At 36.0% G+C, this 12834-nt stretch overlaps 2 protein-coding genes across 3 annotated transcripts; both read left to right on the forward strand.

The window, feature by feature from the left end:
* The first annotated feature begins 375 nt into the window (after positions 1-375).
* Positions 376-6023, forward strand: LOC136751352 (OX-2 membrane glycoprotein). Of its 2 annotated transcripts, none has more exons than XM_066706902.1 (5): positions 376-505; positions 836-1180; positions 1832-2146; positions 3155-3271; positions 3808-6023. In XM_066706902.1, the coding sequence occupies exons 1-5, from the start codon at positions 454-456 to the stop codon at positions 3912-3914; spliced, it is 936 nt and encodes a 311-aa protein (XP_066562999.1). In that variant the 5' UTR covers positions 376-453; the 3' UTR covers positions 3915-6023. The 2 variants fall into 2 exon arrangements, with proteins under 2 accessions (XP_066562999.1, XP_066563000.1); XM_066706903.1 differs by having other exon boundaries at positions 3708-3918.
* A 1378-nt stretch (positions 6024-7401) lies between these two features.
* On the forward strand, positions 7402-12153 carry LOC136751859 (OX-2 membrane glycoprotein). The gene is made up of 5 exons (XM_066707613.1): positions 7402-7734; positions 8330-8348; positions 8583-8888; positions 11094-11129; positions 11951-12153. The coding sequence occupies exons 1-5, from the start codon at positions 7402-7404 to the stop codon at positions 12025-12027; spliced, it is 771 nt and encodes a 256-aa protein (XP_066563710.1). The 3' UTR covers positions 12028-12153.
* The last annotated feature ends 681 nt before the right edge of the window (positions 12154-12834 follow it).

The raw sequence follows: 12834 nt of genomic DNA on the forward strand, positions 1-12834 counted from the left end.
AGAGAGAGAGAGAGAGAGAGAGAGAGATTCAGATGCATTTGTTTAGGCTATATGCAATGTGATGCTCTGGCTGTGTCCCAGACCCAGACCTTTCTCTTTCTTTCCATTCTCGTTTTCTTTGGATCTTTAGCCAGGAGATCAAAAACGGCATACGTTTGTGTTTGTGTTTGTGTTTATTTTCCTGTGATGTAAATCAGTATTTGCAGTATTAAGCGGTATCTGAGTTTCTTTTTACTGAAAACTTGAGATCATCTTGAGAATACTGGAATGCTGTGAGGAAATTTTACTTTCGGTATCAGCACTAATGCCTGTAAATGTGACTCACTAATGGGGAAGTACAACCTACTTAAATATACTCTTATCTTCCCACAGTGTGCATTGACAGATTTAGCTGGGCAAGGGTAACAAGCAGGCAGGTAGAAAACAGAAAGAAAGCAAAAAGGACCTGCAGCTATGGATTGTATTATTTTATTTTTCATTGGTATGGTCTGCATACTATCAAAGGGTAAGAATGAAATTATATGTTTTCATTCATACATTCTATTTTTGTAGCTAATGTATGTATCTACGAGAATATGTAATTTTGTATTATAAAACATGGGTTTATTTGACATGGGGGGTATTTAACATGGGTTTATTTAAAATGGTGGGTGGGGGGTGGAAAGTGTTTTCATCTTGCGCTATTTCATATTATAATTTAATAATGATAGTATCAGAACTGTTGTCCACTGGAAATGGGCAATTTGGACTTGGACTTTGAAGACAACTTGTCAAGGTTCTGACACGGAGGGTTTTTCACTGCTGGATTGTGATGTTCCTTTTGTTTTCTTCGTAGGGTGTTTGTCAGCCAATGTAGTGGCAACTGGGGACTCTAAAGTGGCTTTAAATGGAACCGCATCTTTCTCCTGCACTCTCCCGGAGGCGGATGGAGTATTACAAGTCACCTGGCAGAAGATGTATGCAGACAAGTCCATAGAGAGCGTGGCGACCTACAGTAAACGATTTGGAGCCAAAGTCCTGTCCCCCTATCAAGACAGAATTAATTTCACCAAATCAGACCTGAACACGTCATCAATAACCATTCAGAATGTCCGATTCGAAGATGCGGCTATCTACATCTGTTCCTTTAATGCCTACCCAGAAGGGTCCACAAGAGGGCAATTATCTCTTAGCGTGTATGGTAAGTGTTTTGAAAAATAATCATTAGTATCACATTATAATAAAATGCAGAATAAACTTGAACAAGAACTTGTGATTCACTTTCTGACAGCATCTTCTGATATATATAGTATAAGTATATTATGAATATTATAGATAATATATATATATATATATATACAGTTCTGTAAAAAAAAAATAAGAGACCACTCCAAGTTCAGAAAACAATGTTAAGTGGTCTCTTAATTTTTTCCAGAGGTGTATATATTATACAATGTTTATTAATATATACAGCTCTGGAAAAAAATAAGAGACCACTTAACATTGATTTCTGAACTTGGAGTGGTCTCTTATTTTTTTACAGAACTGTATATTGCACGATTTCTACACAAATCTTATCTCTTAGGCTGTATATATAGCGCACTTTAAGTCTTAGGCACATACTGCTTTTCAGATAAGGCTACTCAGATTTATATATATATAATGCATGATTGAGAATCCATGTGACTGAGCATCAACACTCCTGTACTTTTCATGAGACAAACATTACATGAGTAATGTGGTAAAAAAAAGAAAAGAAGTGAAACCGAAAATAGTTTCACTGTCGGAAATTCCTGTCATCTGACTACTGTGCTGTACAGTTCGGTGTTCATTTCATCTCTCTTGTTCACAGGCATATCTGAAGTGACAGCTGTAACGCACCATGTGCCGAGCGTCGGGACTTCTTCGCAAAAGGTTGTTGTCATCTGCGCAGCCACGGGTTTGCCAGCCCCGCAGGTGAAATGGAGCAGCACAGCAGGCGCAGTGCTTACAGGACAGGAAAGGGTGCAGAGAGTGAACGGGATCTACACTGTGACCAGCAACCTCACCGTGGACACCTCCGAACTGGCAGACAAATATGTGGACTGTGTGGTCAGCAACTCCGACCTGAAAGAGCCCATTTCCCAGCGCGTCAGCCTGGAGCAAATGGCAAGAACAACACCTGAGCGTAAGTGTCTGCACCTCTGTTCACGCAAATTAAGATGCGTCTTCAGGTTTGATGATGATTTCCAAAATAACATTAGTAGGCCCATATCGTTTACAGCTGTACATCAGTATTTCACTAAACTCAGTAATATGTACATAAATTAATACTATATCTAATTAAATAAATGTCCAAATATCATGGCATTATAATATATATTATATATAGGCAATATAGTAATCAAAGCTTTATAAGTGTCCTTATTGTTCCCATATTATTTGTATCTGTATTATTATTATTAATATTAAATTGTTTACATTTTAAGTGTTATTAGGTTATGAATTTAGTTATGAGTTGCTATGTTGTTATGCTCCACATACGTTTCTATGGAAATGTATTCCCTACGGGTATTACCAGGTTGGGATAGCTACCAGGAAACAATTCTTGATGGGGCTTTTTCATATTCCTTTGAAAGCACCTATCGTGACACCTCTTTTCACCAATTTGGTTGTGTCTTGAGGTTAAATTATAATAAAAACAAGCTTTGGTGCTTTCCAAGACTTCAGCTTTCATAATTAAAAAGCTTGATTTAATAGGTTGTATTGTATCAAAATAAAAACAAATGTGCAACAAGGGGAAGTCTTTTGATTCTACAGAGATTCAGAAGTGGAAGTAAAGTGTGTACTCTGGTACTTTCCATTTAAGAAAGATTTGTTTATGATTGGATAGTGGTTATCTAAGTATTCACTCAGGTTAAGGGCTTTTCATGAAGTTTTGAACGCAATTCTTTATTTACAGTATAGCACTGGCTTTTACAAGGGGGGGGATTGCAAAGGAATTTCAGTCATCTTTGTCTGTGAGACTTTCGGACTTACATGTGGTGTTTCTTCTGAACACAAAAATAATCCTTTGTGAGGACAAAGTGGTAGTCAATGCATGATTGAGCAACAGCGGTGGAAAATAAAAACCTGGTGGAAAATCACTTCTTTCTTACATCAATGAGAAACTAACATATTTATGATTATTTTACAGCCACAGAACCCTCATCGAAGGACTCATCTTTTTCTATCATGGCTGTCTCTATTGGGGTGGTCATACTGGTCACGGTTGCCATCTGTCTTCTGCTTTGGATCAAAAAGAAACACAGAGGTACGTTATATTTCAGACACTCAGCCATTGCCCTATTATGAGTTTCTGTGGTTTACAGTACTGTATCTGTGTATTTGTGGAGTGGAGTCATACACCTATCCTAATATGTAGTATTGCATCAACAGTTGGTTATATAACACCATCACGTGACTTATTTTGCCACTGTTAATAACACAGCTGGTCCACCGTTGTAGTCTTTTACAGATGGAAACAATAATTTACTCAATACTATTTCTCTTACCTGCAATATAAAGAGCACCATTCATATACTAAGCCATTTGTATTCCTATTAGATGTGACACATGAGGCACATTTTCTTTCCTGTATTTGAGACATAGTTCCTAACTCCTAGCACACTTGCTTGACAGTGACAGTGGTAATAAACCCCCAAACACCCCCAGTGTGTAATGACTCATATGAATATTTTCTTTACCAGGTGGGATCTGGAAACAAAAGCTCAATCCCGAAGAAGACATGATCATTCATGAGAATATCTGTAATGCTTAAGATGTCGTTCTTCTTCTTTTTCTCTAAAGATGCATGTACAGAATTAAGAAACAGGACTGGGACGATTGGGGAGAGCTGCTGTTTTGTTGTGTGCTCACATGAAACAGAAGCACAACATCAAAACAGTATTCTATGATCTGAGTGGATGCCTTTGCTATAAGCGGTCAGAGGCTATTAACCATGGGAGAAAAACAACAACATTAAAACAAACTCGCTTTGAGCAAACACTCCAAACATCTTTGCCACTGAACAAACATTGTCTGCGCTCCGGTACAATACACTTTGGGACTGGATTCCTCTTGCAGCAAGCTGTGATGTCAAGTACCTTCAGGACACAACTTCTCCAAACAGTTCGGTTGCCGCAGCGCTTTAATGGTTAAAATTTGTTTTTGTTTGCTTTTTCATGAAGCTACAGATACGTTTCATAATTATGAATGTGTTTTTTAGTTGTTTTTTTCGGTTACAATTTACTTGTTTCTGACATAAAGAAAAAAAAGTATCCTACAAGCATTTTCTTTTGGGTCATTTCCCCCCCCATTGGAATCAACATATTGTGTTCGTTATCTTCCCATACACATGTATGTGGGTTTACATTAAAAAAGTGTCCATAAAGCTGGTTCAGGGGAATATTTGTGTCTTTAAATTCAGAATGTAGCAAAGGATTGGGGTTGGTCTGGGGCAGTATCATTGTTTAAGCTGTGAATAAGCTAGAGGTCCAAACCAGGATAAATATCTGTAGGGAACATAGCTACATTTGAATGTGTTCTGTCTATATACAAGTATAGTAGACGGAGATACTGAGCATATATCTAAACTGCACTGTGTTTACATTCTACCTCTTTTTCTATTTGAAGATTGTCTACATCTTGTACTGTTGCACTTTTATTTGTATGTGTATTTGAAATATGTAATTAATGTGGGACACAAATGTGCTTGCTGCTTGCAATACGTGAATTCATAACATTATGAGGTATCTTTTAAACAAGTTGGAATTAGAAGAGCTGGATAAAAAAGAAACTGTAATTACCAATATTCTGTATGTGTGCAATACTCGATATGTGAACAAGTGAATATTAACATGAATATATACAGCTGATATAAAATTATGCATCTGCTTTTTGTAACCCTTGGTTTCGGTATTAAAACAGTTTCTTCTGTGGATTACCCTTGCTTACACTAACCTTGGCAATATATGCATTTTTCTGTCAATTATTTATAGTAACTCTAGGCTTTTCTCTGACCTGGTATAATGATATACACCTTTATGTATTGCACTATATTGATATGTGTCCCTTATGACTATCAGTCCCAATTTCATATTTGTTGACTATCTTTTCTTCTTTTTATTTTGTTTTTGTAATGTTAACCTGTTCAGAAATGTAAACTTTTTCAATTTGCACTGTTTTGTATTAAATAATTTATTTTTATTTTAAATGCACTTTTTCTGTACAATAACTTCAAAAGTATTAAAATATATAAATACATTAACTGATGGACTTTTTTCCCCCTTAAATGCTTTAATAAATTTATCAAATGCATTTTGTATATAAGTTTATGATTAACCAAGTAAAACATAACCCATACAGACACTATATCCATTGTGCACAGTATGTAAAACAGTCACATTATCTCCAAATTCATTTTCACTTTGAAACGGTTCGGTTTGAAATAGCTTTATTCTTTATACAATAAATAAATATCAGTTTCTCTTCAGCATAATTTGGAAAAAATCTACACATTCTTAACATATTTTTGATGGGTCAAGGCTTGGGAAACATTTTCAGGATGTTAACAAAAACTTTTTTTTCCTGAAAATCTACTGTTCTCTTTTTTCATTTCATTTGAATTTCTATTGTTTCAGCTACAGAACATGATTGCATTCTGCCTCAGTGTTAAACAGAACAAATAATGCCTCACAGGTATATGTAGCTTCTGGTAAATATTGAATCTTCCATTTTCTAAATTTATACATTTCATAATTGATTTGCTGTTAAGGCTTAAGACAAAGTAGAACTATTATATCCAGGAGGGGATTTATTGGGAAGTTCTACAGGACAGTATATGGAGAACTGGGTCATTTAAATACATAGAAATATTACACATGCAGAAGAAGAAGAAAATGCTGTATGTAAATATCATCTGCTTTGAATAAGGACTTCTCTATAACATTTTCATTTCTCATTCTCATTGCCTTTGTTATTTGTTGATTGTTATGTTACCAGACTATTTTAACATCCATATGTATAGGTAGTTCTTCATCTGTTTCTTGATGAATAAATGTTGTTAAAGAAACTTTGAATGCATTATGAATTATTTACAGCTCACAAGAAAGGACACTTTTAATGGGATATAGATATATATGTATGTGTATGTGTACTGTACAGTATGATTGTGTAAATACAATACTTAGTAACATGATGTTCAGTATACTGACTATTAAGCTGTTAGCAACTAAAGTTTAAGCGCAACATCTGTAATAAGTGAATTGTTCACAACTAAGATTTTGTAACTTAAATTTTGTTTTGTTAACATGCATTTTTGCCAAGCTGTTGGATGGTTTTTCATAGATATAAATGTGCTTGGTTTTTACTTCCTTGCTGAAATGTCAAGCTTCTGCAATCATGAACTTAGCTTGCAGAAATAGATGTATATATTTTATGCTTTCAGTAGTAATATTAGTCAATGGCCTCCATGTAAAGTCATGTATCAGATTTGAACTTGTGCTTGTGACTAGTAAGGCAATTGAGTAACTCTTTCAAATAAGGAGATGTGATAAATACATGACTATCACAAGATTAATGCATCAATACCTAGTGAATAAATGCAAATGACAGCTGAGTGTGTCAACCAAACAGTACATCATGCTGGGCTGCACGGTGCTGCTACTGAACGGACTCCTGTATTTACCAGCTACTGGGGGGCCTAACCTGATCTCTTCAGAACTGACAGTGGCTTCAGGTTCAGGTGAGGATCAATACATGAAGACGCTGTTTAACTGTTATTGCTGCCTTGGTCTTAACCAAGACGCCCATTAGTAAATGACAAACATGTCTCCAGATAGAAACATTCTGTTTGCTGGATGCTTGGAAAGCTGCCATCAAGTATCAGGTTTGGAATTTGGAGTAGCCATTAATATCTTTATTTTTTAATTATGTTTGTCTTAAGCAGAATTGAGTTGTAGATTAAAGACAATTGGCTCTTGAGTTTCTTTAATAAAATGTGAAATGACAAGAGAAGTAGTTTTTATGCTTTTGACAACTGTTTACACTAGCATGTAGGAGAATATGACCCATGCCATTGAGAATGTAGCATTTCTCACAACCCCATTCAACCCCCTTGGTTAAAGAAAGGGACTGTTCCAAACTTGTTCCAGACTAAAGTGAAGCATCGAAAATGAAATTGAAAAATAGAAATTCGCTAGAGATTTATTCAAAGTCTGAATCCATCTCTGGGGTTAGGTAAAAAAGAGTTATTTCTAAAGATGTGGATTTCTACTTTATAAATTTCATCCAATAAGAATAAGCCAGAGAAAATGAATTAAATTCTTCTTCTTCTTCTTGGTCTTCATCTTCCTCTTCACATGAGTATTCATAATGTTATTATTATATTTATTAGACCTCATAATGACTCAGCGAATTGTCACTGCAACGATTTGGGACAACGTCACCTTGAAGTGCGAGCTGACAAAGTCCAAAGATGTCCTGCAGGTTACATGGCAGAAGCAGAATGGACAGTCAGCTGAAAACATCGCCACTTATAATAATCGCTTTGGAGCGAAAGTCTCTGACTCTTACAGGGAACGTGTGAGTTTTGTTGTCAAGGGATTACATGAATCTTCAATAGCCATCAGAGGAGTTTCTAGAGAAGACGAGGCTTGCTACAACTGTTTATTTAACTCGTATCCTGAAGGGGCCATCAAAGGGATTACCTGCATTGCTACGGTCTACGGTAATACTGTGTGTTTAAATGTGTAATGCGCAGGTTCCTAGTTTTAGTTGTGTCAATTTTTACAATACATATACTCCAGTGTTGTCAATTCATATTACAGAAAATGCAGAAAGGCAGGTGTAAGAATGTTAAGACCTGAAGCAAAAATTTGCAAGAACTTAATAATTTAATTGTAAGTTCACCACCTCCTTTCCTAGGATTGCTCCAATGATTGCACTCTGTACACGTCTGTGCAATGATGTCACTTGGCTCCAGGCAGTCTGCTAATAAATGAACTTCACCGTGATCGAAATATCTTCAAACACATCACAAGATACTCCAGCAGTCATGGGGTTTGCCTGGAAGTGTAACTGAAACACAGCAAAGAGAGGGAAGACTGCAATCTACAATTGATTTGGATGGACATATACTTTCAGATTCAGGATTACGTCCCTGTCTAGCAACTTTCATCTTGTTGGAGGGAGATAATTTAGGTGAAAGGTCTTAAGCCCTGGTCTTGGAGAGTCACAGAGTCTTCAGCTTTTTATTTTGATTGAATTGCACCTCATATTACTTCTATGAGTAAACCTGTTTCCTGGGTCTCTAATCTTTGACCATTTGCAGTTACAGAACAAATCAGCAGGTCTGAAGCTCTTCAGGACCAGGGTTGCAAATATAAGCAAATCATTTTCTATTGCTTTTCAGTCACCTACAAAAAAATAGATAATCTTGACTGTGTTTTGCTTATCATTAAGCAGTTAGACACTGGCAATTTCTTTAAGTTTCTAAATGGAAGTCTTTGTATATATTCAGCTGTGATCAGGATAGTGTCCAGCAGTGTTTCTGACTGCGCTTCACACTCTTTAACTCTTTTCAGAGCTACATGAGCCCCTTTTTGAAGTGAGCACAATGCCTGCCCATGGCAGTGAACACAGAGTCTATCTGCTGACCTGCTCCGTCACTGGCAGACCGGTTCCCACCGTGTCCTGGAGTACTGAGAGACACGATGTCATAGAGGATTCTCAGCAGTTCACTGTCACCAACCCCAATGGCACCGTTACTGTGGTTATAAATGCCACGATCAATGTGTCCAGACTGACTGACAAGGAAACACTAATAAAGTGCACAGTACATAACTCAGCTTTTGGAAGGGAAAAGGAGATTTCCAGAGTGATTAGAAATGGTAAGAAATTTGATGTTCTTTCATGTCTCATATTCATATTGTTTTCCCACATTGTGTTGCTTTAAAGCTTGCAACCTACACTTGCAACCTATATACAACCTATATACAACCTACTCCATACATTCAAGGCAAAAACAGAAAGAAATGTGGATGTGAATTGATAATTAATGTTATAAAAATTGAAAAGTCATGATTACATAAGTATTCAAACCCTTTGGTGTGGCAAACCTAAATTAATGCAGGTGCACAAAATGACCTTAACGAGACACACAATTCTTGAATGGCCTCTGTCTTTAAGCAATAATAGTGGTTCTCATGATTTCAGAATAAAAACACCCTTTTCTGTGAGGTTCCTTGGTCAGGTAGGGAATTTCAAGCAGACTCAACCAAAAAGTCCAATGCAAGGCAGGGATACAATAATTTAAAAACATAGGACTGGGGGAGGGTACACAAAATATCAAAGTCTCTGAATATCCCTGTGAGCAGACACTACTCAATCAATAAATTGAAGGTGCATCGTATCACCCAAACACTCCCTAGTTCAGGCCATTCCTTCAAACTGAGCAGCCAGGCAAGAACAAAACTGGTGAGGGATGCCACTGTGAGGCCAACGACAACTTTGAAAGAGCTACACAGTACAATGGCTGAGATGAGAGGAAATGTACATTAGTCAACAATATTCAGAACATAACCAAACTGTAACTTTATGGTCTGAATGCCAAGCATTACATTTGGGGTAGACCCAACACAGAACTTCTCCCAGCCAATACCATCCCTACAGTCAAGCCTGGTGGTGGCAGCATCATGCTACAGAGACTGGAAAGCTGGTTAGAATCAAAGAGATAATGGATGTATCAAAGTATAGGCATATTCTAGTGGAATACGTTTCAGATTCAGTGAAAATTCACCTTTCAGCAAGACAATGATCCAAAGCACAAGACCAAAACTACACAAGACTGGCTAACAAATAAGAAAGTGAATGTTCTTGAGTGGCCCAGTCAAAGTCCTGATTTGAATACTATGGATAATCTGTGGAAAGACTTTAACATTGCTGTCTATAATTGAACCCAATACAACTTGAAATAACTTGAACAAATTTGCCAAGAAGAATGAGCAGAAATTCCACCAAGCTGGTAGAAACTTACCTTGTGCAAGACAATGCTGTAAATATATACATAAATACAATCATCAGCCTTTTTAATGATCCACTGCTGGATGAAGGCCTCCCCAAGGTATTTCCACTCGATTTGATACAGCATCTCTTTACCAGATTACACCAGTAAATCTTATATTAACTTATCATCTTTTACTTGTTTTTTCTACATCTTTTTTAATCTCTTGGGATCCATTCTAAAGCTTTTGTTGTTCATCTTTGGTCTGTTTTTCTTGCCCCTTCAGGGCTTTTATTATTCTGTCTCTGTTATTCCAAGCGTACGCCTCTCCATGCTTCTTCGTGTCAATATATACAGTATACACACACATATTATTATGTATATATAAAAAATAATTAACAAGTTATTTTAGTTTCTATAATGTTTTTTTCTTTGCTACAGATAAGTGCAGATTTTGCATTTCCATGAAAAGCAAAAAAAATTGCAAATAAAGCAGAAATAATGTTGGTATTTTCACACTAGCTATTAATATATTTGAGGGAACTATGACCAAAATGCCTGCGATAAGGAAGTATAAAGACTGGTGTCATTCATTTGTGGTTCGTATGTTTTTGTGATTATGCTCCTTTCACAGAAAACAATGGTGAAACACTGTCATACAAAAACATATCTGTATTTTTCAGTATTTGCATGTGTTCATACTTACAGTGATGGGCTAATTACTCCCATGAATTGGGATGTTGGTGTGAGAATTACCATAGTACTGATCAGTCAATGTGCATGCTCATTTGGCAGTTTTCCCAAGGCTATACCATGTGTGTATATGGTTTTTCATAGTTTTGTATTCTGGTGTCCAATACCTCTCTATGCTTTACCAAGATTTCAGGATGCTTTCCAACACTATATTGTGGTATTACTATGTTGTGCTTCAGTAAACTTGTGTAAGGGGAACTAAACAGCAGTACTTATTTTAATGTGATTTTAATGGTCTTTAATCAATGTCTTGAGTTCACATCTCATATTCCTTTTAAGTGTGATTTGCTTTTGTTCATGTGAGATCTTGTAATTTGTCATTTGGCCTTTTTTTTGTTAGATATCTACGTGAAGCCTGATGTAACCCAACACCAAGGTAGGAATTATTTATAGTTTTTACAACAATGTCAATCTGAGTGCTTTCTAAAATTAATGTGTTCATTGTTCCTAGTTATAGATATATGACATCTGGGCATGTTGACAATGGGCATGTTGGGTAGAGCTAAGGGGACTGTAAACCTTAGGGGTGGTGCCAGAGTGTGTTCGCTCCTGGGTGTCAGTTAGAACACACATGACTCAGACGACGATGTAATGTTGACTTGGGAGTTTAATGGAGAAAGACGATTTAGAACAGTACAAGTCCCAGCACAGCACATGGGCAAAGGCACTTAATTATTTTCTGACCAGTCTGTGAATAGCCAGCTGAAGTGATGGATAATTGTGTAGGTATTTGTGTCTGTGTGGTCTACAAAGGAATAAAGGAAGATACAATTACTAGTGTACATAACACCATAAAAGTATAATGCACAATTCAATAATACTATCTCCTATTGACACATTATAGATATAGTTATATATTTCTAGCATGTATTAGTATAATTATATCATCATTAAGTATAAATCAAATAATTATACTGGGTGTATAATATTTTAAACTTAAGAAGATTAACTAATTGAACATCAAAGGCTGCTGCCGCTAGGAGCCCTGAGTTAACACCGCCATCTTCCGATATTAATTAAACAATAACACGATAGTTGGTCTAGGATACTGATACATGCAGAAACAAAACCAGCACTGAGTATAATACAGGTCACATATTATCCTGTAAGAATAGTTTCAGAGAATGTGGATTGATCAAGCCTGAAATAACGTTTAATGAATTGTAACATGTTTTGTTTGTTTTGTTTGTTTTACAGTACCAGTCATCTGTGCATTTTCATGTTTTTTTGTTTTAATTTGTGCACTTGCATATTATGGAAACAGAAGTAATTAAACATGATAGACAACATGTGCAGACAACCCAAGTCTGAGAGGATGGTGTGAGGGCTGTAAGTGGTCTCATGGGACTTGGCTGTGGAAATCAGCTGAGATACCAAGCTTGTTATTAAATGTTGCTTCTCTGACTACATATTCGCCCTGGATAAGGGCGTCTGCCAAGAAAAAAAATTAAAAAATAAATAAATAAATAAATAAATAAATAAATAAATAAATAAATAATAATATTTCTCACTTACCTCTACACACTGGGAATGCAAATAACGTTTAAAAAAACAAGTTTTGGGAAAACAAATCCTATATTAACTTAACATTGCATTTGTTTGAAATATTTGCATGGTTAAGGCTAACTGTACTAAAACAAAACAAAGTTTAACACACTACACAACACATTTTGGAATACCTATAAATATTCTAAATACAGGTAATATACTGTATATGTCAAAATATAACCAACTACGCCACATAGTGGTTTTAGGAGGAACTAACACCTCAGTGATTTCCTAATTCTCCATGCTACAATTACCTTTCTCTAGTATGGGCGAAGCATGGTGTTGATTTACAAAACACATGTAAAATTGTTATAAATTGTACTTTTCCCCCGTCATGACTCCTATGGTAAAATATTTCTATTGGCTGTTGGCAGTGGCAGCTCATGGTAAGTTTTTTGTTTTTAACTTCACTGTTTCAAAATAGTTTTAAATTAAGTAAAATAATATGAGCTTACTGTTGATGGGTTAGTATCACTTGGCTACAGGTGCCATTTTTAATATAGTGCTTTATCATCTTGGAGACAATGAATTAA

This window comes from Amia ocellicauda, chromosome 6 (genome assembly GCF_036373705.1).
Source record: "Amia ocellicauda isolate fAmiCal2 chromosome 6, fAmiCal2.hap1, whole genome shotgun sequence".
NCBI lineage: Eukaryota > Metazoa > Chordata > Actinopteri > Amiiformes > Amiidae > Amia > Amia ocellicauda.

Bases quoted from the DNA above. Each gene is read 5' to 3' on its own strand.
- LOC136751352 (XM_066706902.1), top strand. From the start codon at position 454: ATGGATTGTATTATTTTATTTTTCATTGGTATGGTCTGCATACTATCA. The intron at 506-835 runs GTAAGAATGAAA...TTTTCTTCGTAG, and splicing joins GGTCTGCATACTATCAAAGG to GGTGTTTGTCAGCCAATGTA. The intron at 2,147-3,154 runs GTAAGTGTCTGC...ATTATTTTACAG, and splicing joins GGCAAGAACAACACCTGAGC to CCACAGAACCCTCATCGAAG.
- LOC136751859 (XM_066707613.1), top strand. From the start codon at position 7,402: ATGACTCAGCGAATTGTCACTGCAACGATTTGGGACAACGTCACCTTG. The intron at 8,889-11,093 runs GTAAGAAATTTG...TTTTTTTGTTAG, and splicing joins TTCCAGAGTGATTAGAAATG to ATATCTACGTGAAGCCTGAT. The intron at 11,130-11,950 runs GTAGGAATTATT...TTTGTTTTACAG, and splicing joins TGATGTAACCCAACACCAAG to TACCAGTCATCTGTGCATTT.